The sequence below is a fragment of the Falco punctatus genome (genome assembly GCF_963210335.1).
Source record: "Falco punctatus genome assembly, chromosome: 14".
Taxonomy (NCBI): Eukaryota; Metazoa; Chordata; class Aves; order Falconiformes; family Falconidae; genus Falco; species Falco punctatus.
In genome coordinates, this window is record NC_137594.1 from 21881334 (window position 1) to 21908803 (window position 27470).

Sequence of the window (27470 nt, forward strand, 5' to 3'; positions counted from 1 at the left end):
AGACCCCGCGTGCAGGGGCTGGTCATGGCCCCCCAGCCCTGGCTGCTGGGGGCTGGGGGGAGCGCTGCAGCAGGAGGCAGTCAGTCACGCAGTGGGCTGGCGCCAGGTCCTGTCGCAGGGGCGTTTGTACTCACGATGTGCCAATGCCAGCAGGGGCGGGGGGCGGAGCGGGGCAGGAAGATGCCCTTGATACCGTGGCACAGGGTAGAAGAGGAGAAATGGTGCATAGCTCTTGTCGCCCACCTCCCTCCGGGCCCACAGACACACACCCACCACCTAAGGCTGCTGCTCAGCCAGGCGAGGTTTATTTACAGAGTAGCTGTACAGGGTATATGAGCCAGCCCCGCTTCCTACAGCAGCTTTCTAGGGATTTCCCAAGCACCCTCCCCCAAAGGAAACCATTCCTTTTCCCTTCAACAGAATGGTCCCCATCGGACCAGGAGAGAGCCACGGCTCAGGGTTTGTAGGAGTCCAGCAGCTGACCCTTAAACTGGTGGCACAGAAGGGACACAACTGTGGCCAGCAGCACAGAGTGCTCTCTGCAGCCCAGTATTTGAGCCACACCACAACAGCCCCCCACTTTCTTGACCTGCAGCAGAGCGAAAGGAGCCGGGAGTGAGCACAAACTCATCCCTCAGACTAGCATAGTGTCATGCTGCTCTCAACGTGAGAGACTGCCCTGCTGCTGCCTTGTTTCTGCTCCCACCGAAGGACGGCAGCTCTTCTTCCCAGGCCCAGGAAAGCCCTTTGCTCCAAGGAATGAGCAGAAGGGCAGACATCACCCCATCCCCACACCGTCTAACAGCCAGGCAGGACCTGGGCAGGCGCCAGGGCTGCAGCCTTCCCACTGTCACCTCCAGCATGGTGCTGGCCCAAGCACCAACCAACTACAGGCGCAGCCGCTTGATGTCCTCACTGCGGAAGTCGATTCGGAGAGCCAGCACCTGCCGCACCTCGGCTGGAGTAAGGCGCCAGGTCAGCGGGCCCGAGTTTGGGCCCCAGTAATCCAGGATCTCCGTCACCTGGAGAAGGAAGAGAGCTTCAGGAGACAACTCAGCACCGCCCGCCCTCACGGGTGAGTTCAAACTCCAGCTACAGGTATTTCCTGCTCCTAACGCCCTGCAGGCAAACGCCCATCAGGCATGGGGCAACTTTTCCAGCTCCTCTGTACCCCATAGCTGTGACAACATCTGGAGAAGCCCAGTAAATCCATGCGGAGTCCAGCTGGGGCTCCAGCAATCCCCTAAAAACTAAAAGCAAAGTGCAGCTCACCCTTTCCAGATTGAGGATGGTGGCCATCTGGGAAAGCCGGGCAAACTTGTCACGGATCGTCCAGGTGGTGACTGTGGTGAGATAGGCTATGAGAGACCTCAGCTCCTTGTCAAACTGCAGACCACCAAGCTGTGGGGACCGAGGGAGCTCTGTGAACTCTCCACACAGGCCCAAGGTTTGTGCCAAACACACACAATTAACAAAACTTACAGGGGGAGGGTCTCTGAGCAGGAAGGTTCCAGTTACGCAGGTTAAAGTGGCTTATGTTTAGACCCACCTGAAAAGCCAGCCCCCGCACTGACACAAGCTCTTCCCAGCCCCATCACAAACCACACTTTCTCCCTGCGCGTGCGAATGCGAGGTCGCCCTGGGCTGGCCACCAGCAGTGGCAGAGCTCCTTTGGGGGCAATGTTTGCTTCTGCCCTGCCCCATCCCCTCCCTGAGGGTTTGCAGTCAAGCCAGACTGCAGGGCAGAGGATAATGTTTTGCTTACCCTGCTGAAGGTGGATTTGAGCAGCACTTTCTCCAGTTCAATGGCTATGAGACTGGTCATAAGACCAGTGAGGGTATCGTAAATCACTGGAGACAGCCCAGCCTGGAAGCAGAAACCTGTGTCATTCTTGTCAGGAGCAACTGAGCAGAGGTCTACAAAAGCCAAGCCTGTAAGAGCTTTCAAATAAAGACCCATGACTCGCAGGCTCGGCAAGTGGGGAGCACCGCAGAAGCGATCCAGCTGCGTGGGGCTTTGAGAACTGCAGGAGAAGGGGGTGATGGGATCTCCAAGAGCCCTGCAAGGCACCAGAGGACATCTCTGTCCGCCGTTCCCCTGAGCAGGGAAAATGCTGGGAGATGCCACGTGAAGGTCTGGCCAAAGCCTGGCAGGCTGCCACGTCCCTCCCTCTCTCTCTCACCTTGAACTCTGTCATCTGCTGTTCCAGATTGACAATGAACTGCTGGACCCAGGGGTCATTAGCTTCATAGTCGCTGAACTCCTCCTGACAGTGAAAAACAAGAAGGGTTGTTTATGCATCCTGCCGTGAACAGCAGCGAGGGGCCGGGGGGACAGGAAGGGAGGTCCCCCCGCGGGCAGCGCTGCACTCCTGTTTTCTGAAGGTCCCCTCCAGCCAAACACCCCTTTCAGGCTCAGAGCAAGTTCTGGGTATTTTACTGTTGCTCTGTGCCAAGGAAACTGGAGAACGGAGAAGAATGAGATGGCATTTGCTCTGACTGTGCTGCTGAGCAGAGGGACAGTGCAGAGGTATGGCCAGGAGCAGAGAAAGCTGAGCCTTACCTCCTCGATGTTGTGGGAGACAGAGAGGAAGAGGTTGATCCAGGGCTTCACCTGGGGTTTGATGGCTGTGCTGTTCAGCTCACTGAGACCTTCCTGAGGGGACAGGAGGAGAGGAGAGTGACTGAGCACAGCTGATGTCCGACGGCACCCAGCCTTCACAACCAGGCTGTCCTGATGCTGCCTCCCATCCCCACCACAAGCTGGGGAAACCGACCCACAGACTTGCACAGGAAACTGAACCCAGAAGTCCCAGATCCCATGCTCCTCTGGTGCTGGAGGGCTCTGAGGACAGCACGATGACAAGAAGAGGAAGGACACTGGCCCAGAAGCTGCTGCTGTGCTGCCTTGCAGCCTGGTCTGAAGGGCTCATGTTTCCTCCACCCCTGCCCACACAGCTCCAGGGGTTTCCTGGCAGGAAAGGGGTGTTCAGCTCGCATCAGGAAAGGACACAAACACCAGCTTTCCCACTCAGCACCAGCCAGGAGGACACTGTGATTGGACTTGACTGATGCCTCCCACCTCCAGTGCAGCTTAACTCAGTAGGAGAAGCTAAAAGGAGGATAAAAGCTGTAACCACAGTTAGTTCTCTGAATTAATCATAACCCCAGCACACGCCATCTCCCCTGAGCAGCAGGTTGTCAGCAAAGGCTGTTCTGTCCGCTTCGATGCTAGAGAGCTCTCTGAAAGTCCTCTCCTGCCAACCACCCCCATTTGGCTCAGCAAGATGTCAAGAAAGCTCACCCAGCATGAAACTATTCAGGTACTGATACTGCCTGGCATTTGATGGAAGTTTTTAACTAAAATTGGCATTTCTGAGCAGGGCCCTGCTGGCAATTGTCCTTTTCCAAAGCAAATTCTATGTGTGTGTGTGTGTGTGACTCAGGCAGCGCAGGAGCTTGCTTCTCAGACTCTTAATTGCTTTGCAGCCAGTTTTAATACTGCACTAGAGCTAGACTGGAGAGTTTTACCCCTTACTGATGAGCTGTTTTGGTTTTGATACTGACCACAAGCCTCAAGAGGGTTTGCTGGCAATACTGGTCAGAAGGCATCTGGCTGCAGGGAACTGCAAAGCCAAATGAAAACAGCCTGGCCCCTCTGTGCAGTACAAAGCCGATGGCAAACCTGGTTCAAAATATTCTCTTTTTGCTTGGTTTCTTTCCACAGAAGGTATTAGGTCTTCCTGCTCCTCTCCCTGCCAGACTGTGAACTTTTAAGGCAACAGGCCCAAGCATGCCACAGGAGACAGCGGATTTAGCCAGAGAGCCTTCTGCCCCATGCCAGGGAGTATTTCCATCTGGAAAAGGAGGAGAAACCTAAGAGAAGAGCAGTTCTTCTCTACCAGCAGCTTGTCTTCAGCATTACCTAGTGAGGCTCTGGACAATTTGACAACGTGCCGTGCCACGAGGGAGAATGGAGGCAAGGGAAAAGCTATTAATATTTCTTCTCCTGAAAATGCTGAACCAACTGCAACTCTGTGCTGAGTGAAGACAAATGGAGCCACGTTCCTTCTGGCTCTGCAGCTGCTTCCATTGCTTTTTAGGCAGCCACCAGCTGGTGCAGCTGTGCAAACGGGATGGATCCATTTCCACGCCTCAAAGCTGGCTGATTTACTCCGTCCTGCACCCCTGCCCTGCACTCCTGAGTCAGATGTGCTCAAATGATTCCTGCCTGAGCTCTCCCTGAAGATGCCAGCCAGTGCTGGAGGCCAGCAGTAACAGCCAGGCACTCACCTGCAGCAGGTCACGAAATTTGCTGGAGACAGCAGCCATGTCAGAGAGGCAGCTGTCAATCTTGGCCTGCGCTTGCTCACCCCCGAAGCCTTGGCTAAGCAGTTTGCTGCAGTCACTCTGCAGGGAAGAGATCCACAAGCAAGTTGCAAGTTAATAACCCGGGCAGTCTCTGTCCCTTTGTGTTGCTGAGCTCTGGCTGCCCAGCAGCAGGCTTACAGACTAGGACAGGCGCCGAACTCTTGCCCCTGTGAAGGCAGAGGCTGCTGGCTCCAGCTGGGGAGAGGACAGGGAGGAAGGAAGCTCCGGGCCATCTAGTTCAGCACCAGGGAACCACAACCTCTCAGTGATACAGGTTATCCCACTGCCTCCCCGCCTGTGCCAGGTTGGTCAAGCTGGAGGAACTGGTATTTCCAGCTGCTACTATCAGCCGGAGATGGCTCTGCCAGCTCAAAATTGCTTTCCTAAGGCTGGAGGGCAAACACCTAAGGAATTTGGGCATAGCAAAGTCCAGATGGTTTACTTGACCCCCCTGAAGGGAGGATTTTACAATTTGATTACAGAAAAAACAGTAAAGAATCCAGACCATACCTCCAAAGTCTTCTTTAGAGTCATGATGTTTTCACTGCAGACTTCCACATTGTTTAAGGTCACCTGGGAGAAAAAAAAAAAAAAAAAAAAAACCAAAAAAACAAACCCAAGTGGAATTCATTGCAATTTCCCAGCACCTCAGCCCCAAGTCCATATGTTTACTCCATTTACTCCTCGGTGCCCTGCTGACAGCACAGCCTGAAATGCAAATATTTAAAGGACAGAGGTGCTACAGTGCAATCAAAGCACTGGAGGTTCATGGAGCTGCATGAAGCTGAATGACAGTAACTGAGCACATGTGCTGAACCTGCAGCTAGCACAAAGTTTGAGATGGTTTACTCCACTTCTTTTCCTCATCATTCTGTCCACGATGTTGCAGCAAAGCCCCACTTGTGGGTGATGGGTGGAAGACAGGATGTAACCCTAACTTTCTGTGACAGTGCCATGAGGAACAACAGACCAGGAGTGGCTGGAGGTGATGGTTTATACGCTGTGTCCAGAGAAGCAGGGGAGGCAGGAAGCTGTTCATATCTAGGCAGGAGGAATTAGCACACCTCCTGCCAAATGAGTATCTGTTCTTCCCTGAGCAGGCTCTTCTCTGCCTGCTGAGGCTGAACTAAACGTCAGTATAAGGCTGGGGTTTGTGCAGACAGGGAAATGAGGCAAGCTGACAAATGAATGAGGAATTCCAGTGGGAGAACTGACATTTTAGGCACTTTATTTCAAGAAATGCAGAAACCCGTGACCAAGAATTTAATGAAATGGAAGAGTTTGGTCCCTCCTGCTCCTTCTGTTGCCTTCTCCCCTTGTACAGTGAAAGTCCCTAGGAACCTCTTCATCACTGGGTGTTCACAGCAACTTACAGAGAGGGGGACAAGTCAGGTGAGCCAGCGCCTCTCCAGTGCTCTCAGTCTCTGCCCAAAGGTCTGCTCAAACAGCAGGGCTGGCTGGAAGGAGAGAGCAGACCCAGAGCTGCTCTCCCAGCAAGGTCTTTTCCACAATACAAGGTCTATACAGCATCCCACCATGGGGAATGATGCATTATGCTGCGGAAGACAGAACAATGGCCTTTCAAATGCTCTCCCAGGGATCTCTAATGCTCACTACCATGTCCTGGCCTGTTCAAGTGTGCAGTGTTGCAGCAGTGCTGTTAGGAGAAGGCAACAGGTGGACCTCGCAGGCCAGGCAGAGCAGACAGCACTGCTCTAGCAGAAAGTCTATGATCTGATAAGCAAGAATGAAGGAACCCTGAGCGTGGGCCAGGAAACTTTTCTGTCTAGGGGAAGGTGCGGATGAGATGTTCTCCCACCACCTCTGTGCAGAGCCCGTGGAGAGCAGGATTGATGCACAGCTCAAAAGAGCAGAGTCTCCCCCAGCCTGGAGGGAAGCATCACTGCAGCAGCCTAAGGGGCAGTCACAGGATCTTACTTGCACAGACCTGCTGTGGAAGCCCTACAAACATGAGGTGAGCATATATAGAAGCATATACCAGACATCCAACGTCAGGCCACCCACCGCACCTAAACAGGTTTTCAGGTTCTCTGAACATGTGACAGTTGTCATCAATCCTGTTCCCAAGAGCCCCCCCTCCCCGCATTGTCTTTCCCCTCAACCCAACTCATTCTACACCTGAACAGCCACCAAACCCACCAGAAAGGACTGCTTGGCCTCATCGGTGCTTTCAATGCCTTTGGTATCAAACTTGCCCTGCTGCAGGCTGCTGTGCATGATGTTCACGGCACTGGTCACCCCTCTCTGGAAGTCCTGGAAGGTTGTGGCTGGAAAGCCCTGCTTCAGCTTGTTGTACAAAACTTCCCTATGGAGCAAGCAGAATATACCAGGACTCAGAGCAAATACTGCAAGCCACAGGAGAGTTGTGCTCTGTGACAGGGGACAGCACTCTGGCTGAGTTGTGACCTGAACAAGTTAAGTGGAACTTCACAGGGGAAAAAAAAAAAAAAAAAAAGACAGCTGGCAAATATCCCGAGACAGCATCTAAAGGACATAAGGCTGAAAGAAAAACACAGCCACTCACTTTCTGAGCTTTCCCAAAAATCCTGCCTGCATCTGTCTGCTGTCTTTAGTCATAGTTCCCATTCCCAAATTAGGATGAAAAACAGGAGCACCACTTCTGCAGGCTCACCCCAAATTCAAGTTACTGAGCAATCTCACACCCAACCCAGAGAACAATTAGGGGTGAGTGTGTACCATCAAACAGGGTAGCACTCCAATGCTATGTGGTGACTTGGTCTTGTAGGGATTTTGAGCCATGAGGTTCCTTCTTCTGTTTGTCCTGCAGGTGACCACCACTGTGAGAAAAGCACACCCAGCTCCAGCTTCCCACACCACACCTGCCACTGCTTCCTATGAGCATCTTCCATGGGGATGACAAACCAGAGGTTCAAAGGCAAAGAACACAAGGAAGGCCACGTGACAGCAAACACTGTTTGCAGAATGTGAGTTAGGGGTAAGTTACACTGAACCTGGTGTATCTTCATTACCTGAAGTCAGACTCCAGCTCGGTGGTGGAGTGGTTGATCATGGCACAGAGGCAGTCTATGCTGGAGCTGGACAGAGCGCGCCCAATGCACTTCTTCACTATATAAAACACGTCATCCACCATGCTGGAGGTGAGCTGGCCCTTCTCGTAGCTGTCCATGGCGACAGCCTGCAAAGAAAACTGTGTCAGTGCCCTGAGCTCAGCGAGCCAAGGTGCCCCCTCAGAGCAGTGCTGCGACACCAAACTGCCAGCCTGCCCGTTTCACCCTGAGCTGAACCGTGCTGCGTGTGGGCTGGCACCACTCATCCTAGATTTCAATAGCCCATGGACCTCGAAGATCTGTCTCTGGAAGATACTCAGAGGTATGTCTGGAGTCAAAGGTCAGAAACAACCACTTGCTTTTCAAGGCCAAGGGAAAGAGAAGACCTTCCCAACGACTGCAGAGCTGCCACGTACACATCCCCTTCCCCAGGGATGCTCAGCAGAGGACTGCGGAGCACACACGGAGGTCTCAGCCGCTGGCAGCGAGCACAGGCTGTCGCTGTCTGAGCCTTACCTTGTTGACCGTCTCCCTCATGAAGTATTCCTCCATGGTGATGTAGTAGCCAATGAGCTCCTGCATGGTGCGGCTCAGCAGACAGTTGTTGAGGAGCTTATCCAAGTATTTTTGATGCTCTACAGAACGCAAAAGAGAACCGTCAGCAGGGACCAAGTGCTGGAAAGCAGTTCCACCTAATCCCCTTGCTGCCTGTCTCATGGGCACTCAAAGGACACACAGCTGGCAAAGCCCAACCTTCAATAAATCACAGGCCTCAACCACGGTACTGAAATTGCTCTGCTGACTTTCGCAGGTGACAAGTGACTTCCAGAGCTCCATGGAGTACCAAAACCCTGAGCCTGTTTTCCCTGTGGCCTCCACCGTAAGGATCTGTGCCTGCAGTGACCAAAGGGCTTTCCCTTTCTTCAGGGACCTTGTTTACTATGCTCTGCAGTCATTCCTAGTGTTGGCTTCCCTGTTTGAGGAACAACCAATGCTGAAAACAGATTTGGGGAGGCCAGGCTACACAATCCACTTCCACAGCGTGCTCCCAAAGCATCTTTGCAGATCCCAAGTCACTCTGCTCTGCCACTAACTCAGATTCCATCTCCACTTCTGGCTGCAAGAAGTAGAGAGCCTGCAAGCATTAGTATTCAAGTTATTACCTTGCTTTACCTCCTCTGAGGCCATGGAGTCTCCCACCTCAAAATCAGATATTATTCGTCTCTTGATGAACCTCAAGTAGAGCTCACTGCGGGCGTTCATCAGAGTGACTTCTGTTAAAATAGGGTCAAGTTCCCTGGAAGGAACATAGCAAGAACCAAGGTAGTAAGACTACAAAAGGAAAGGCACTCCTTTAATTTAATTTAATTTAACTCAGTTGAGTAGCATGTTCCCTGTTCTCTTACTATGAGATCAATACTTCCCCTTTCCATCTGTGCTGTCAAGTCGCAAAGCTCAGCAGAATAACTGGTATGAGCAAAGAATGCACATACAATCAAAATGTTCTGAAAAAACATTACAGAGCAGCTTATTTTTTCCTCATAGATGTGAGAACAACCACATTAAAAATCACAGCAGTAAGGACTGCATGACTCTAAGCAACCCGGTATAACTTCAGAATTAGCCCTGTTTTGAGTGGGAGGTTGGACTAGAGACCCTCAGCAGTCCTTTCCTACCGCAGTTTTGCTAAGATTCTGTGAGCCCTGCCTGGCCAGCATTACAAATGCCTGGTGCCTGCCATCTCCTTATATGTGCTTTTATGCATAGATTCATGTGTTTCTCTGAAAATGATGAAGAATCTGCTTAAGCTCAACAGCTCAGGAAACGTGAGAGCAACAAAGCGTGTGACAATGCAGAACACAGTGTTCGGCTCAGAGATGACTATGAAAAAAAAAAAAAAAAAAAAGGCTGTCACATCATCAGCTTTTTTCACCAGTGTGCTCAAAAGAACTTTACAAATCCTGCTCAAAGCCTCACAACACACGAGTGGGACAAGGAACCATTATCTTTATTTTATAGATGAAAAAACAAAAGCTCAGAAAACCTGGGATGCATGCACAGTTACTCGGAGCAAATAGTAAGTGGATCTCTCTGTATTACTGCTGAAATAATTAGTCATGCAGGCTCACAGACAGATCTTGCTTGAGGAACACAAGTTTTCTTTCTAGGCATGTTTAGAAGTCACACAATGACAGAAGGGCTGGGTGCACTTTCAAATGGCCTTACTTAAGGGCTATGCAAATTCTTAAGGAGGGAAACTGAAAGCACTTCCGTTCATCGGCAAGAAACTGATCTTACAGAGTTGCTGCAGCAGCAGTACAGATTAAATAAGACCTAAGGGCTTATTCCTGATTGTTGCAAATTATCTGTCCAGGGAGCTGCTCCGTTTTGTGGGCTCCAAGGACTGTACTCTGACCATCAAAAGGCAGCAGGCACAGGCAACTGAAGCCTCAGTCCTCCGTGTGCAGTGGTGCTGCCAGCCCTTCAGCAACGTTTAGGGCCAATCCTTAAAAGTAATGAGTAAGCAAAATATAGCACCACCACAGAAGCTGCCTATATAAAAGGGCAGTGAAGGGCACCTAACAATTGGCTTTTATGCTTTAGTAGCCACAAAGCCTCTGGAAGACCGGAAGAGTTATCTAAATGCTAAGTAGTGTTAATAACAGCTCAAGAATGAAAGGTTAGAGAACAAAAAGAGGTTTTGTTTGTACCTTGGTTCAATCTTCTCTGCAGAAGAACTTCTCATCATGCTATTCTGAACTTGCTGGAACTGCAATCACAAAAAAAGGGAGAGTCATCAAAGGCTTTGCTGATGACTTGGACTTAACAGCCGCTTCTCCTGCTGCAGCCTAAAGAGGTGTCACTCTTCCCGTGCTTACTCAGGAGGGGTGACAAGAATGCTTTGCAGGAAGCAGTGCCAGAGAAGGGAACTGCATCAGTTCTCCACCTCCTCCTCCAAGACAGAGCTCAGCCTGCCAGGAAGGGAGGTGGGATGGGAACCCTGACAGAAGCACCAAGGTATGTGACCATGACACAGTTACAGCAGCCCTGCATCTAACAGACAGAAGCACAAGCAAGACAGTGGGGAACGTCTACTGAAAGCACCCTACAGACCTGCAGAGCAAAGAATCATGTGCCCAGGGCCCATTTACCATGCTCCAAGTGAACCCTCTGCAGCAGGAGGGATAGCTACAGGCTGGACCCCTTCAGCCATCAGAGCAAATATGGAGAAAAGCAAGATTTCTCTCAATATGCAAAGGCAAACTTTGCTGCCTCTATGGCAGTCGAAGCCCCACGGAGCTGGACAGAGGCTGCAGTTGGCTGTGTCAGGCAGCATCATGCCCTTCTTACCTGCCTGTGATAGTCCCTCTCTTTGATGAACTTGTCCACCACTTTCTCCACCTGCCGGTCGCACTCCACTTGCAGGTGCTTGATGAGGGTGTACAGCCTCCCTGGACCATAGTAGGTCTCCACAATGGGCTGGTGGGTCTCCACAATGCGAGCAATCCCTGCAGGGAGAGGGGAAGCACAAGAGAGACTCAGGCAGGAGTTTCTGATCAGTCTGGACCCAGAGCAGAGCTACACAGATCCACAGACAGGACCTAACAGGGGATCATTCACTCCCCAGATAAAGTTTAGACTGTCCAGCCACTCTAGTACCTCACTGAAGGCCTGTCACTACCACCCCTTGTTCCATGGCATCTTCTCTCTGTGATACCTTTCATCCTCTCTGCTGTTTCTTGCAAGGCTGCAGTGCAAATCTGGAGTAGAAGCCATCTCTCTTTCTAAAGAGAGCTCCTGCCATGCAATGTGTGCCAGCTGCCCCCCTACCAGCAAGATACAAGGTATGAAGCTTCCACAGGAGAAAGCTGCACAAGCTAATCCTAGCAGGGCACCTAACTGCCATCTAAACCCAGTCTCAGCTCTCAGCACCTGCCAGGTTACAAGAGAAAAGCAGCGCTAAGAAAATCAGCCTAGGGAAAGCTCTGCTCTTATCTGTCACACAGACGCTCAAGAGAGCAAGCGTTAGTGAAGGCAAGATCTCCTTGGAGTGTATCTCTACAATATTGCTTTCTTCTCACAAACTCTCCACTCCAACAGTTAGCAACGCTCCCCCTCTTTTGAGGCTACTGCCAAGAAAGCCTCGGCAGCTCTAAGGACCTTCAATAGCAGCAAGGCTGCCAGGCTGGGAGAGTGACCTGGCAGCAGTGCAGTCTGGAATTATAGCGGACTTAATAGGGAAGATGGTTAATCACCATGGGATCCCAATTACTGTCGGTGGCAACGTTCCCACAGAGCAGTCATATTCCCCTCTCCCCTCCCTCTCCGCTTTCAGGCTCCTGTAGTGCTCCTTGAAGAGCCAGGCCTGGAGGCATCAACAGCTTCTCAGTCCTGAGGGATCCGATTTGTCTTTCCCAAGAGCTGCACGTCTCAAGAAACCTTCAGGTAATACCCATTTGTTTTGAGGATGCAGAGAACAGGAAGAGTCTGATTCCTGAAGGAAGCCAACAAATCCTTTGCAAATCCACTTCGTGCTTGTGCAATCTGTATGCAGAAAAGCTTGCTTATTGTAATAGCCTCTTCCTGCCCACGAAAAAGTCTATTAGTTGTGTCCCTGTCCCTCTAGCGTGACACTCCCATAGCTCAAAGGGGAAGGAGACATCTTGTGACCTCCTGGAGCTAAAATTAAAAGCATTTAAAATGATCTCATCACTGGCTATTTTCAATCCACCAGCAGAGGAAAGGAAGATTACCTTCAAAGAGGAGTGTCAGGGTGTCTGCAAAGATGACAGCAGCTCGACGGTCACTCATGTCTGTCCCCATCACCAGCTGCAGGTTCTCTTCTGCTTTGTTGGCCACCTGCATGACAACAGGACCAGTCAGCTGGTAACACTCAAAGATGTTCTTTGTCCTGTAGAGCCCCACAGAGCTTTTGCTGGCCTTCCCATTGCAAGAGCTATTGCTGTTGTTCCTCCTTTGAACAGAGATCCTTTCCTCTCTTGTGGAAAATTCAAGGATCAAGGAGAGGCAGAAACCTGTTCTTCTCTTTCCAGAAGAGCAAAAAACAAGCACAAAGAGCAGGACACAGGAAAAGCCAGCCAGCAGGATCTGTATTCAGAGACCACAAATCCCATCCCAGGATGCAAAATGCAGGAAGAGAGAGAGGAACTAAGGCCAGTGCTGATTTATAATTCTAAGATTAAACAGCCAGAGCCAAGATCTCCTTTCACAACATCTGTTGACAGAGGCTGGGTTTTGCTTTCCCCTAGACTAAACAGGTCACAGTATGTTTCACAGAACCTGTTACCTGCTTGCAGAGGTACTCTGAGAACTTGCTCAGCCCCTCTTCATGTAAGCCTAGGAGAGGAAAGATCTTGAAGAACCGTTCCACCTGGGGCAGGTCTCCCTGCTTCATAGCTGTGTCAAATTTCTCTGTGACAATTGTCTTCAAGCGCTGCTCTGCTTCCTGCAGGAGCTTCAGGTTAGCATCAATTATGCCCCCTGGTCAAAAAGACAGGAAAAAAAGGGAAAAAAAGACAGCACAATGTTAGTACTGTATTAAGGGATACTTTTTTTTCCCCAGGAGAGAGATCAACACTGTGCAGCTGTAGGGTCAGAAGGCAGAAGACACACTGGAATTCCCTCACAGGCAAAGATAGATAGGCACGTGTGTGATGTACACACAGCTGATGTCGTGGTCTTGCATGAAGGACCTGAACACATCATTTGGGACATTTTAGGGATCGGGCAATTTACTCCTTCATTTCTAGTTGCTCTGCTTGGTAGCATACCATAACACTGAAACAGTTCTCCCTGACAAAGCCTTCTCTCTCACTTCTTTTGTCCTGAACATTTTGTCCTTCACCTAGTTAGCACCTGAAATATTATTAAAGCTGTGTGCCAGGAACTCTCCTTTCAATTACTGGTAATTCAAACCTAATAACACTTCAAAAATTCATCTCTACGTTACCCTATAACATACCAAGATCTTTGGCTAGCATTAGATCTTCTGCTTTGTCTATTGGGCTGAGGCTATCTATCATGGGAAATCATGCAGCCTCTAGTTATTTACTGGAAAGGTGACTTATCCTCATGAACAGTACTTACCTTCTTTGCCCTGACGACTGAGCTCAATCACTGATTTGTCTAGAGACAGATAGCGATGAATATGAGCTGCCGCTTGTTCATAATCTTCATTTCGCAGGGCTGTTTGAACTCCATCCATGCAGAACTTCAGGTCAAGGATGTCATCAGCTCTCTGAATGGCCTGATAGAGACGATTCTGCAAGAAAGGCAACCAGTAAGGCTTTCTGCTGCGGGCTGAATCAGGGAATGAGAACTACGAGAAGACTGTGGAGGGGGAAAAAAGGAATAAACGGAAGTGATACTTCTCTACACAATAAACAACTATGTAAGCAGAACCCCCAAACTACTTAAAAAATCGTTAAACCAATGGTTCTGGAAGAGGAACAGCATTTGCCAAAACTCAAATTGAACTCAGAAGCCATACTCTGCTTTAACAAGCAGGCAGAGACCAGAGATACAACCACACATTCTCTGTTTTGATTTGAGCAGCTGAGCTGAGCACTGGGACTTGACGCCTCTTAGCCTGTCTCTGTACAAAGAATACAACAGCCAGGGTTCCTGATCAGTCTTGGGTGACAATGACCATCTCTACTGTTCTCAGCACTGCAATAGTTGACAAAAGGGTGCTAATGAAGACTAGTCGGCTTATTCACCATATTCTACTAGGAGCTGCGTGGACAGAAGGGAATGCTGGAGAACCAGTTGCTATGTGGAATAGCATAAGCATTACTTATTCTTGTACCCTGCAATATCCAGGAGCCCAGCAAAATACCACTACCTAGCAACGCTAGATACTGCTAAAATAAAAAACAAAGCAGCGTGCTGTGAGCACACGAGCAGACAGAATATGGCTTGGCAGTGACAGGTCCCAAACACCCCCTCAGTCCAGTCACCTTGGCAAGGTCAAGCTGGCGGACTTTACTGCTGACGTTCTCAGCCAGGTTACAGGTGAAGGTGATCATCCCTGCCAGCTGCTGGGCATCCCCCTCGATGAGCTGCAGATTAGGGCTGGGAAGACAAGTGAATTGAACATGAGCTGCAAATATTAAGCAGTCAGATGGTCTGCAATAGCAGGATGGTTCTTTCTCCAAACCCAACTGCTCCTGTCAGCAACATTATCTGTCATTTCATGCCTCTCCTACAGCAGCAGAGCATCAAAATCAAACTGACTGCTTTGGAAGAGGCTGCAGACAGACTAACAACTACCAGACAGGGAATGAATGAGCCACTGAGGCTTTATGATACTCTCCACTTCTGAAGTGGAAGATGGAAGTCTGTAAACTTGTGCTCAAAGCTTCTACTAGACCTGAGGCCACTTAAGATGCTTTTCCAGACTGCCTGTGCAAGCTCACCACAAAAAACCAGTAATATTTGCCTGCACCTGTAAACACCCTGACACAAGACATCTGATCCAAGCATTGATGCCCAAACCTGACAATCTCTGGGGTGAGACCTTCAAAGAACCACTCAGCCTATGCCAAAATGGGTCAGTGTGCAGACACAGCAGTTCCCTCTGTTAGTGCTGCTGGGAACTGGGTACCCGGGGATGAGAATCCAACTGTTCTCTTCCACAAACTGATTTAAAGTCTAACATTTTCTGAGAATTAAAGTGCTTCCCTCACAACACTGAAACGAATTGTCATGTCACACCGTAAGCAGCAAAGTACTGCACAGTGTGCAGAATCAGAAAGAAGTGGGGAGATCGCTAACCCCATGCGATGAAGCGCAACCATCTTGCTCTCTGTAGTACTTTGCTGTTCCAGGAGGGCATCCAGCTCTTCCTGCACGACTTTCTGAAAAGAAAGGATGAAGGAAGTTTTGTGAGACTTCAGCTCTCCTCCAGACCAGCAGCATATCACAGACCCCACATCCAAACCAAGAACTGATAGCGCTTTCAAAAGCTCCTATGACAAGTAAATCCTTTCTAAGCTCCTATTTTAATCCTATAAATTTTTATACTTTTGCCATTTGAAAGCATCAGTTACCCAAACCTCGTCGCACAAGTTTTAAACCTGATAATCCTCAGAGCTCTCCCCTGGCTGAGCTCACAGCGCACGGCCCTGCCCTGCGACGGCCCCCCGCTCGGGACACCCGCTCCACGGGGGCGACACCGGCCCCCACCGCGCCCAGGGACGGTTCAGCCCCTATTTACTATCTCTGAAAAGGATCTGGACGACGAGAGGAGCCGTGACAGCAAGGCGCCCGCGCTCCCTGTCACCGCAGAGCGGGCCGGGGGGGGGGCCCGCAGCCCCCGGGCCGCCCCAGCCCGCCCCGCCGGGGGCCCTCCGGCCTCCCGGGCCCGCCCCCACACACCTCCTCCTCACACAGTCGGCTATAGGCGGCCTCCAGGTCCGCCAGGTCGGTGAGCGACTGAATCCGTTCCATGGAGAGGGCAGAGGCGGCCGAGCCACCGCCCTCTGCCCCCGGCCCCCTCGGGCCCGGTGCCGTGGCCGCCGCCATCTTGGGGTGCAGCTGACGCAGGCGGTACGGCCGGCAGGGCTGCCCGGGCTGCCCGCAGCGGTGCCTGAGCGATGCTGCCCCTCGGCTCCGCCCGGCAGCGGGGCCACTCACGCTTCCCCGGCGCTTCTACGCTGCTGAGGTTTATTTCGGAGGCTCTCGGTTGCGGAGAGCGGCTGCCACTGAGCCGTGGCCATCCAGGCGCCTCCTCGGGCAGCCCCTTCTCGCCGCTCGGCGAGCGCGCGCCGGGCCTCACGGAAGGCCCCCGCGAAGAGGCGCGGGAGGGCAGCAGGCAGCGCGCAGGCGCGGGGCTCATGGCGGAGGGGCCCGGCGCCGCGCCCGCGTAGGCAGGCGCAGCATCCGCCGCCATCCGTACGGTAAGGGCGGCCCCGCCGCGCCGCGCCGGCCCCTCGGCTGAGGAGGCGCCGTACAGGCTGCCATTTTGAGGGGGGGAGCGGCCGGAGGGCCGCGGGCCCCTTGGGGCCTAGCCCGGCGGCGGCGGCTGGGCCGGGCCGGGCGTTGCTTGGCGCCAGGGCCCGGGGCGTGCGGTCCTGCTCCCCGCGGAGCGTGGGAAGCGCGCCCGGCGTGTGGCCCGGCCGGGCCTCTGCGGGCTGGGGGCGGCGGAGGGCTCGGCCCCTGGGCTGCGGGTGCGCGCAGCGGGGGCTCCCTCCCGCGGCAGCCCCGGGGAAGGGGGGGCGCTCGGAGCCGCAGGGGCGCTCGCTGCGAGCAGCTGGAGGCGGCTTAAGGGACACGCGGCTCAGGGAGGCGTAAGGGCGCAGGGCACCTCTGGGGGGGGGGCCGGTTTTGCATTCTGAACAGCTAAGAGTGTAAGAGCAGAAATGAGCTGCCAGGCCTGGTCAGTCACGCCGTGGTCGGGAGCTCCGCGGGTGCTCGGCAGCCTGCTTGTCCTTGGGGAGCCTTTACCTCCTGGTATTAATAAATACCAAATAACTTTAGCAGGGCGGCAGTTAGTCTGCTAATGTAAAGCAATATACACAGATAAACGAGGGCAGCAGTTCTCTCGGTGCTGTATGGAAGGTTTTGCAAAGCGTGTATTTTTGTTCTACTTGTTACAGGCTTGGCAGTTACAATAAGGTGAAGCGAACCTGCTGGCAACATGTTTCTCTACAACTTGACACTACAGCGTGCCACCGGCATTAGCTATGCTATCCATGGCAATTTCTCAGGTAATTTTGTGCTCCCTTCACGCATCGTGGGCATGATTAATGCCCTTGCTTCCAGCATTCTGGAGACCACTGCAATTCTGGTGCTGGTTGAGGTTTTGGCTTTCCAGGGGCATTTGTTTTGCCAAAGGAAGTATGGTAGTCTGTGAACGGCCTGAATGATAGAGCTACTCTCCTTATTAATCACGTGTTAAACTTATAATCCTACTAATGTCCAGGTTTGATTTGTTTGATGACTTTTCTTATTTGTCCCGTTGTTCTGGCAGGATTTCAATTGATTTCTCTGTGATGCAGTACCCGAGGAACTTGATGTCTAAAACCGGATCAGCCATCATTTTGTCCAAATTGATGTGTACACCTAACTCATGTAGTACAGTGCACACAGAGTTGCTAATTGACTGAAGGTGACGAGGGTCTGGGTGACAGAGGAGGAAGTCATCCATATAAGCAAAAGTCCAGATGTTGTACCAAAGACTAAATTTCGGCTGTGAGGGCATTTGAGAGGAGATAGAGGAGAAGAGGGCTGAGACTGATGCCCATTGCAGCTCTTTCAGAGCATTCCCGAGCTCTTTTGTGTAGTAGAGGAGAAAAGGTGTTTGGGTTTTATTTTGTTTGGTTGCTGAAGCTAGTCTGCTTAAGTATAGCATTTTTTCACTGGTATATTGTCATTTGCTCTTGAGCATGTTACTTGAGCTCTTGTGGAAAGATCAAAAGAAGTTTGGCTTGATAATCTGGGTAGTAGTTTGTTCACTTTCCTGGTCTGTTAAAAGGTGCTTAAATGATAGTGGCACTAATGTATGTTGTTTTGTATTGCTCTGCGGGAATCCTAGAACACTGGCGGGAATCCTAGAACTCTGGCGTTTAGTAGTTGTGAAGTTTTATCTTCTTTCTTATAATGCTTCTTGAATTTGCATGTTCTCCTGTGTTGTTGCTAACTCTTAACGCTTTGGGTTCTTTAGGAACCAAACAACAAGAAATTGTTGTTTCCCGGGGCAAGATCCTGGAGTTACTCCGCCCTGATCCCAACACAGGGAAGGTTCACACCCTGCTGACTGTGGAAGTGTTTGGAGTCATTCGCTCGCTCATGGCCTTCAGACTGACAGGTGGGACCAAAGACTATATCGTGGTGGGCAGCGATTCGGGACGCATCGTTATTCTGGAGTACCAGCCCTCCAAGAATGTGTTTGAGAAGATTCATCAGGAAACCTTTGGCAAGAGTGGATGTCGCAGAATCGTTCCAGGCCAGTACTTGGCTGTGGACCCAAAGGGCCGTGCCGTCATGATCAGTAAGTCAGTCTGTCGGCTTGTTTTCTCCTTGGTATTTGCTCCTGTCTTGTGGATATTTATTTTGGAGTGAGTTTCTGCCAGGTATAATTGGAAGTGTTTCTCAGGCAGTTGGTTGAGCTATGAGATGTGTCAAGGAGAATGCAGGCATTCAGAATAGTTCCTTGATGCTGATGGAATTGCACAAATTAGTTCTAATGCTGGGCCAAAACAATTTGGAAAGAGGCTGGCTGGCTTAGCAGTGTGCAGAGCCCTGAAGTATGATGTCTGCTAGGGAGGCTGGGATTGCAGGCGGTGGTGCTACAGTGTAGTCAGTCAGCTCCAGCAACCTTGAAACAGTGTTAGGAATTCACCTCTCCTCTCTGAGATGTATCCTGAAGACAGCTAGATGCATTTCTGATAAGGCTTCACAGGTAGAAGGACACTTGGATGGGTTTCGGTTTTTTAGTAAGATTTACTACACGATGTCTTAGTGACGTGGCACAGGAACTTTCTCAGCTTGCTGAAACCAGTTTTGTGCAATGCTGCTTTCCTACATGATGCTGCAAGCAGGGACTTTCAACGATCGGTAGTTTTAACAGTGCCTCTTTATATTAGGAAAAAGAATAAATGATATTGTTTTCTTTCAAACAAGTCTTGTTTTCATGGATGAGAAGGTAGCACAGTCACAGTTGTACCATTCACGTTGATAGCTGAGTGATCTCTGCAATGTTAGGGATGCTGTGTATCAGGCAAGGGTACATTTTCTTAGTTAAAATATTTCTAAGGAAAGGTCTTCTTGCCAAATGGCTTTAAATGATGGAACACCTTTCAGTTCTTCAATTTGGTTTTTCCTTCCCTGCAGTCTGTCATCTCTTGTGTGGTGGAATGAGTGAGTAGGTCTGCCTGTAGCCATTGTAGATTGAATATTGGGCTAGATGAACATAGCTCAAAGGGTTAGGCTTTGGCTTTAAAGAGCTGGAGCTGTCATTAGTGCTTGCAGCCCAAAATGTTTAAAATGAAACATTGGAAGTTAATTGGTGGCACAGAGATAAATACCAATGGTGAACTTCAGAAGTAATGCTGACATCTTCTTGCTAAGTTATGTATCAGTGTTGGACTGCAGGTATGATCAGGTTTGATCATCCGGTGATGTGCTGCAAGTGCTGTTGTCCTTTTCGTTGCAGGTGCTATTGAAAAGCAGAAGTTGGTGTATATCTTGAACAGAGATGCTGCTGCTCGTCTCACCATATCCTCCCCGCTGGAAGCCCACAAGGCCAATACCTTGGTCTACCACGTGGTGGGAGTCGATGTAGGATTTGAAAACCCCATGTTTGCTTGTCTGGAAATGGATTATGAGGTGAGAAGAACTTGATCTCCCTTTGCTGTCTTTTGTGCTTTGTCGTTCCTCTTCTGTCCTGAATCTGTCTGTGGAGGCAGGGAACATTGGCTGCTTTTGCTGTCCGAGACAACTTTAATTTGTCACAAGCTTACTTGCTTTTTGTCTTGCCTTCAGTCAGAACAGGCAAATCTCTTTTGTCTTGGTGACTCTCCTTAAATTCTTGCTGTTCAACTGCAAATAGGCGTATTTTCTACCTCTGAATCCTTTTTTGTGTGCATCCTCCAGCAGTTCTTTTGGATTTCATTCTAATGTTATTCAAAGCTGTTTCCCTATTTGTCAGCTTTGCTCCTCTAATGCCTTTTTTGAAAGACAGCTTCATGCATTCTGTTTTAGGAAGCAGACAATGATCCAACAGGAGAAGCAGCAGCCAACACACAACAGACATTGACATTTTATGAACTGGACTTGGGTTTGAACCATGTTGTTAGGAAATACAGTGAGCCCTTGGAAGAGCATGGCAACTTCCTTATAACAGGTACTGGACACTAAGTCATTTTCCTGTGGATCTACTTGGTTCCCGTTCCCCAGGGGAACAGCAGAAATGTGCTTTACATCTTAGAAGTTGTTTTGATGGTCGTCTGAGCCATTACTGTAAATTAATTGACTTTGGAGTCAGATAACGAGTGGTGGTTCACCCATGAAAATATGTAAGAACTCACAGATACAGCTGTGGTTTGGAAGTGCTCCTGATCTCTCGTCTTTTAAATGTGTTCTGGATGTTCTCTGGATTCTGAAGCTAAGAGATGATAACTGAAATTAGCTGGTAGCAGATGCAAAAGTGTATATTTGTAGGTAATACAAAGGTGCTGTTGTATGCTCTTGCACGGGTCCATCAGCTAATATGCCTTCAAAAGGCAGTAAATGAATCAGTGTACTAAAAGCCAGTCTAATATCTTTGACCTGGGAAACTGCTGAACCAGTGCAGATTCCTTTCCAAGCACAAAGGAAGCGAAACTGGGGGAGCATCCTTGTATGCTCTTCTTGCATCTTCCGCAGACAGCTGTCAGACACCAGATACTGGGCTGGATCTGACCGCTACTGCTATTTTGATGATTTTTACATTGGCTTCTCAATAGAAGTATTTAAAAAATACATACTCTTAAGAATGAAAAACATGTCAGAAAACCATCTGGTGGGTTTTATTGATGGCAAGCAAACACGCCAGTAACCAGTAAAAAGTAACCATGCCAGGGTTGTGTTTAACTGACAAGCTGCTAATGTGGTATTTTGGGCATGTTGTGGCTTTCTAGACAAGGATAAGCCAGGAAGGATAAAACACAAGCAATTTGTTTGAAGCTGTATCCTTCCTGGTCTCTTGAGTTCCATCTGCCCTGTTCTCATGCCAACACAGGCAGCGGTACTCAGTCTTCTGTCTTCCCCTTCAGTAAAAGCAGATTTGTATATGTAGGGTGATTGAGAGCACTGGAAACTGTGTTGCTTTAAAGAAAACAGAACTGTTCTGCAGGCAGTAAGTTAGATCCGTGGTATGGGCTTGTCTCATAGTATTTCTTTTTTGTGTTTCAGTTCCTGGTGGTTCTGATGGACCTAGTGGAGTGCTGATCTGTTCTGAAAACTATATTACTTATAAAAACTTCGGTGACCAGCCTGATATCAGATGCCCAATTCCCAGGAGACGGGTGAGAATTTTGGGATTCCTGCACTTTTTCTGAGGTTACCTTTGTCAGTGCTAAATGAATGCTTGGTATTTTCTTTCAAGGTCAAAGGTTCAGGGAGATTTTAAAGTTAAAAAAAAAAAAAGTTGAAAGTGTGTTGGCCTACTGTCTGCATGTTATCTGTGAGGGAAGATGGAGGTGGGCATAGCCTGAAGTGATGAGTTTGGTTCATGTCTCTTCTCTGAGATTTATCCTGGAGATACTCCAAAGACTCTGATCGGGCACCACTGGGGCAGCGCTGTCGGTGTGAGATAGGGTTATGTGAGATGGTGAGTCATGGCTGCCATCCTCTACACCGGTGAATTTGACAGCTGCTCTGTTGCATCTGAGGCTGCTTTCTCCTCCTTTGGTTTTGCAAATTATTGTGTTATTTGACAGTGCTTTGAACACCTGCCAAGGTTCAGGTGCTCAGAACCAGCTGTGTGTGGATTGCAGCCCTTTTCCTCTGTGTTTGGCCTTGATACATGAGAATTGTTTGGGGAGGAGGTGTTTTATGCTCAGGCACAGTATCTTAGAAATGTATTTCCTTTTGGGGCAGAGATGTACTGAGGGTAACTACAAGTGTAACAGAGAGGGTGTGCTTCGTGTTAAAAGCCTCCTCACATGCTGTCTGTCAGCTCTTAAGGCACCTGTGAAATGGAAGTACTTCAGTCAGTGAAATCACACCTGTACTTGCCAGATAATTCCATGAATGACCTCTGTTTTCTTTCTTAACAGAATGACTTGGATGACCCAGAGAGAGGTATGATTTTTGTCTGCTCTGCCACACATAAGACCAAGTCCATGTTCTTCTTTCTGGCCCAGACAGAGCAAGGAGACATCTTCAAAATTACTCTGGAGACAGATGAAGACATGGTAAGCATCACATGAAGAAAAACTGAAGCATTCGAGGAGAATCCTTAGTCAATTACTTCAATTCTCTGAAGTGCTAAGTACTTAATATTGTGGGTGTAGCTGTGCAGTAACACGTATTATGTGATTTGTAATACAGTTATACCCACAGTAGTGACTTGTGTTTGCTCATATAGAGGCACAGCATGAGGTTTTCAAAATCCTGTGAGAACTATGCTGCAGAGTCACTTGGGCATATTGTAGCAATTTTACAGGCAGTCCTTTACTCAAAAGATGTATTGTAAAGTGTGGTCCACAAACCTGCTAGAAGGTACTCTAAAAACTAATTCTGGGGAACTTCGTTTCCCTTGATCACATTAGGTGCTCTCTGTTTCATCTCTTAATTGAATATTTACATGCTGCAATCAGTCTTTTTGCAAGTGAGGTAGCTGACTTCATACAGCTGGTCCATGAGTTGAAGTAACAGGTTTGAAGTGGCTTGCTGCTGCTTGTCCTAGTATTTTGCAATGAAAAGATCTCTGCTGTAGTGAATCAGCTGGTTTGTTGGAGTAAATGTTAATTACTCCATCTAAACATGTCAAATTTGGTACAAAGGATGATTGTGTTGCATCTTTAAGTGGTTTAAAATTGTTCTTAGATGTTTCACCAAGAGCTTGCAACCATATTGAATGTAGGAGTTTGCTCAGGACAGCTAATTTTTCATGTATTGGGGAATGGCTGGCGTTCAGTGAGGCAGATTTCTTCGTGTTAGACAGCTTGCTATTTTCACAGCTGTTTTTTTCCAGACTGACTCAGTGTTACCAAAGCCAGAAAGTCTTAGAATAAAATGGGCAGCCTGACTTCTGGGTTCAAAATAGTCTTCTGGATTTTGTGACTTATAACCTGCTGCCCCAAACTACTGATGTGGTTAAGCCTGGCCCGCTCTCTTGCTTCCTTCCTTTGGAGAGGACAGCTATGCAGCTTTCACAGATGTACAGCTCTAGTACTTGCTAGTGTGGTCACATCTTCCTCTGCCTTCAGGTAACAGAGATTCGACTGAAGTACTTTGACACTGTTCCTGTTGCTGCTGCCATGTGCGTGCTGAAAACAGGGTTTCTCTTTGTGGCATCTGAATTTGGAAACCAGTAAGTAAATGTCAGCATTTTCCCCTGAAGCAGACTGTTTCTCCTCAGGACTGCAAACCGGCCCTTGAACTTACTGAACATATAAAGACAACACCTGTTCTAATGCGTAGATTAATACTTTTTTCACATGGCTTGAGCAGAACAATGGGTTCAGAGTATGAATGGGGGAATTTTTTTGTGGTTTGAACCCAGATTAGATATTGTAGTGCAGAGAACAAAAGATGACGTGCTGTTGCAGTAGGTTTTGGAAGAATTGAGTGCTTGGAGTTCATATAGGGTCCATCATATATCCAGGTGAATTATCTTTTAATGAATTTGATAGTTTTGATCAAGCTTCTGCATGCTATGGCCCACTCAGAAGTAGATAGCATTTGTAACTAATAACTGTGATCCTTTACTTAACAGATGTATAGTTGAGGGCTTTTTCAACTCACATTTGGAGTTCCAGAATATTTAAGACTCCGAGACTTTGCACACCTTTGAAGGTGGCTTAGCAGTGTCTTAAGTGGGGAATTCATGGGGAATGGAGGTTTATACTATTTGTCCCCTTACATCTGCAGTCAGCCACCTGAGGGAGCTCCAGCCAGTTTACTGGAGTGAATCTGAATTAGGTTGTATAAACGAAGCTCAAGGAAGCCATATTCACTTGAGCTTTTATTAAAACCAGGAAGTAAATCAGTCTATCTTTCTGTTTTTACTTGTTCTCCTCTGAAGTTTAACTTGATCATTGTGATATTTAGGCTCATAAAATGGAATAGGGAATGCTGTTAAAAATAGGGAGAATATTCCAGTAAAATAGGTAGTTACAGGGTTGCAGTCTTAGCCATTGGCCTTGCTTTTGGCCTCAGCTGTCAGTGCTTTGGCTCTAATGCAAGAATATCTGAAAGGCTCAAGGGTAAACAAGAGAAAACACTGAAACTCTGAGATACCTTTGCTAGCAGCAGCTACAAATGAAAAGGTTTAGAGGGGGGTGGTTGTGGTGGATCTTTTTGTTTGTGGGTTTTTGGGTTTTTTTTGTTGGGTTTTTTTTTGCAGGCCTCTGATTCCCTTTAAATATTCTATCATGAAGATGATGATCTTTTGGGCTAAATTTTAATAGCTGTATAACGTACAGAAGGATTCTCTCCTGCCCAATACCTGAATATTTGGCTAAGCCTTACTTAGAGAAGGCTACATGAGCTTTGCACTGAACGTACTGTCGTTCTTGCTTTCTTTCTCAAGTTACCTGTACCAGATAGCTCACCTGGGTGATGATGATGAGGAGCCGGAGTTTTCTTCTGCCATGCCTCTTGAGGAAGGAGACACATTCTTTTTCCAGCCACGACCACTCAAGAACCTGGTGCTGGTGGATGAGTTGGACAGTTTGTCTCCTATTCTGTGTTGTCAGGTATGTTGCCATCAACAAGCTCCCATTCACTACGTAAGTCTTTCTCATTTACAGAGGAATTGGTTGTAGATGCAGGACTTTTTCCTTGCTTTTCTGCAGTGTTTGTGTGTAAGCGGAGTCACCAAAGCTTCGTTATCCTAGGTTTCCAGAAATACTGCTCTATAGTAAATGCTGGTAGAAAAGCAAGTCTGGTAAATTCTCAGACAGTTGCCTAAGACTGGTAGCTGGCCTGGCAGCTTTTGGTTCATTTGGTGATAAATATATATCCAGACACAGGGTGTCAGCCAGCCGTCCTGTGCTTCTGTATTGACCATCAGACCAGTTCTCTGCTCTGCTGAGGGTTTGCTTAAAACTTGACATTGTTTCAGGGCAGCAGATGGTACACCCCATGGCATCTTCACTATTTTCAGTGTTTGAGAAAAACATTTTTAAAGCAATAATGCGGCATATATAGTTTCATTTTATTTTCTCTTCCTGTGGATATTGTTTGACACTATTTCTCCACGCAGATAGCTGATTTGGCCAATGAAGACACACCCCAGTTGTACGTGGCTTGTGGTCGGGGACCCCGGTCATCTCTGAGGGTTCTAAGACATGGACTTGAGGTAAGACTTCTAGCACTTCAGAAAAACAGCTTGAGAGGCAAGGGCAATGGGGGAAAAAATCCTTCAAATAAGGTGCTCATATGAAGGGATTCTCCTTTTGCCATAGTCTGGAGAGCAACTTACTCTAGGCTTGCTTCTTGGAAATAGAAGGGTTGTACTGTTTACTCTTGCACTCTCAAAGGCTTCTTGTTCAGTTTATTCCAACCACCTGCATTTTGTCTCTTCTGATACTTGAGTGTATTGAGCTGGAACATTCCTGGTGCCTGCCAGCTGCTTCTGATTTCTTTGCTGGGGGTGGGTGACCTTGTTTTAATGCTGATCATCCACAGCTGTAATGCTGCTGTATCATTGCTAAATGTATTCTATCCTATAGCACATCTGCATGAGGAGAGAGCATCAGAATTGGGAATTACTGGCTTTCCTGCCCAGTTGTGGGAAAGCTGAAAAACTGCTGGTGGTTTGGTGACTTACTGTAGTAAGTGTAAACATCTGTTTGCAAAAGAACCTTGTTCCTGTTTACTTTTAGGTATCTGAAATGGCAGTCTCAGAGCTGCCTGGTAACCCCAATGCTGTATGGACTGTGAGGAGACATGTTGAAGGTATGAAGTATTTTCATAAAGCACAGGGAGATGATAATGTTTTTTTGGTGTGTTTTGTTTGTTTGGGTGTTTTTTTCGTTTCTGGCCAAGGAGATAGGGAAGGTACTGCATCATGGTTGTGTTCCATCCCCAAAAGTTGTGTTTTGAATCAGCAGCCCCCTGTTTGTATTTAGAAGCCACCCTCTGGTCCCCTAGGGTTGTCATGCTTCCTGTTGACAAAGAAGCACCTGCCTGCAGCTGCATCCATCACCCAATATGCTGTGTCAGCTGTACATTTGCCGCCTGAAGCTGCTGAACTTCTTATCCTTTCCCACTTCCCATAAGTTCTCGCTCCGACATCAACAGGCAATGATTAAGCTCTTTGTTGCAACATACTCACTATTCTTTATATGCATGTTGACAGCTACAGTAATCAGCTCTTTGTGAGAGAGTAGGATACAAATTAGGGAACAAAGAAGATAAATCAGCAACAGTGCCTGTATTTTATTATTTCCATCTCTGCATATCTGCAAAGAAAACAGTCTATTTGGGCTAGGACACGTTCCCTATTCAAAATCCCAGCAGTGTATGGAATGCTGCTGATTCCAGGAAGGTCAGGATTTGAAATTGGCAGAATATACTGGGTTATGGGTTTGGTTTTGGGTTGGTTCCCCCCCCCCCCCCCCCCCCCCGATCTGAAATAACGGGTTTGCCTTACTAAAGTACAAGAGCAAATAGTCCCTTGTCCTGCCTTTCTCTTGCGGGTGAGAACAGAGTTCCTCATAAACACCTAAAAAGCCTGGAATATATTCTGGGTACTGACGGTCTCAGTGATTATTTCTGAGGCAGTGCTTTCTATAAATCTTGCAAAGACTTGCTGTATGTTTATGCACTGGATACAGAAGTGCCAGATTGTTGTAGTGGAGACCTTAGCTTGCTGTGGTGACATGGTATCTTGGTTTTAAGCAGTCACAGTCGTGTGTCTTCCAGGGAGCCAGTAACCCTGTGGGAATTTCAAACATTGCTGTGGGATTTACCTTGCTATCCAAGACCTGCTGTCGGTTCCTTTGCTTGTGTTCTGAGGCTCATGTACTGTCTGAGCAGCATGGCAGGAACTTAGAGCATGAAGTGGCTTCATGTTCCCCAGACACAGAAGGGTCAGAAGACAAGTATTTCCACAGTTCATATGAAAAATAGGTGCTTTTCTGAAAAGAGGCATTCTGGTTTGTTAGAGACAAACCTTTGCTCCTGCCTTCTGGAAAAGGAGTTGGTAACATTTGCGCCCTCTGAGAGATGGAGGCTTCTGACATCACCTTACAGTTTTAAAACCTTTTATCTTGGGGTTCCAGAGGATGATTTTGACTTTTCAGGAGATGGAGGACTGTTGCTAACCTACATGAAACAGTCAGTCTCACTGCCTCCTCTTTTTTTTCCTCC

General features: G+C 48.5%; 2 protein-coding genes and 1 long non-coding RNA gene across 4 annotated transcripts in view; 2 read left to right on the plus strand and 1 right to left on the minus strand.

Moving 5' to 3' along the window:
• Nucleotides 1-283: 283 nt before the first annotated feature.
• On the minus strand, nucleotides 284-16100 carry COG4 (component of oligomeric golgi complex 4). The gene is made up of 19 exons (XM_080410961.1): nucleotides 15822-16100; nucleotides 15219-15301; nucleotides 14402-14516; nucleotides 13530-13704; nucleotides 12730-12923; nucleotides 12176-12281; nucleotides 10773-10930; nucleotides 10133-10191; nucleotides 8585-8718; nucleotides 7938-8056; nucleotides 7383-7549; nucleotides 6532-6697; nucleotides 4882-4944; nucleotides 4294-4410; nucleotides 2564-2656; nucleotides 2184-2267; nucleotides 1766-1867; nucleotides 1273-1401; nucleotides 284-1022 (listed from the first exon to the last, which is right to left on the minus strand). Exons 1-19 carry the CDS (start codon nucleotides 15966-15968, stop codon nucleotides 888-890), a joined length of 2346 nt encoding a protein of 781 aa, XP_080267087.1. The 5' UTR covers nucleotides 15969-16100; the 3' UTR covers nucleotides 284-887.
• On the plus strand, nucleotides 5934-12722 carry LOC308073192. Of its 2 annotated transcripts, XR_013931937.1 has the most exons (5): nucleotides 5934-6346; nucleotides 7181-7348; nucleotides 11758-11867; nucleotides 12157-12308; nucleotides 12407-12722. It is a non-coding gene; the product is annotated as an uncharacterized lncRNA (long non-coding RNA). The 2 variants fall into 2 exon arrangements; XR_013931938.1 differs by lacking the exon at nucleotides 12407-12722 and having other exon boundaries at nucleotides 11758-12169.
• A 119-nt stretch (nucleotides 16101-16219) lies between the features above and the next one.
• SF3B3 (splicing factor 3b subunit 3) overlaps nucleotides 16220-27470 on the plus strand; it is a 30591-nt gene continuing 19340 nt past the window's right edge. The window contains exons 1-11 of the mRNA XM_080410925.1: nucleotides 16220-16342; nucleotides 17042-17152; nucleotides 18109-18435; nucleotides 19600-19772; nucleotides 20148-20289; nucleotides 21339-21451; nucleotides 22205-22342; nucleotides 23360-23463; nucleotides 24685-24850; nucleotides 25360-25455; nucleotides 25982-26054. Of these exons, the coding sequence (XP_080267051.1) occupies nucleotides 17083-17152; nucleotides 18109-18435; nucleotides 19600-19772; nucleotides 20148-20289; nucleotides 21339-21451; nucleotides 22205-22342; nucleotides 23360-23463; nucleotides 24685-24850; nucleotides 25360-25455; nucleotides 25982-26054 (1402 nt within the window). The 5' untranslated portion in view covers nucleotides 16220-16342; nucleotides 17042-17082. The remainder of the gene's footprint in view (nucleotides 16343-17041; nucleotides 17153-18108; nucleotides 18436-19599; nucleotides 19773-20147; nucleotides 20290-21338; nucleotides 21452-22204; nucleotides 22343-23359; nucleotides 23464-24684; nucleotides 24851-25359; nucleotides 25456-25981; nucleotides 26055-27470) is intronic.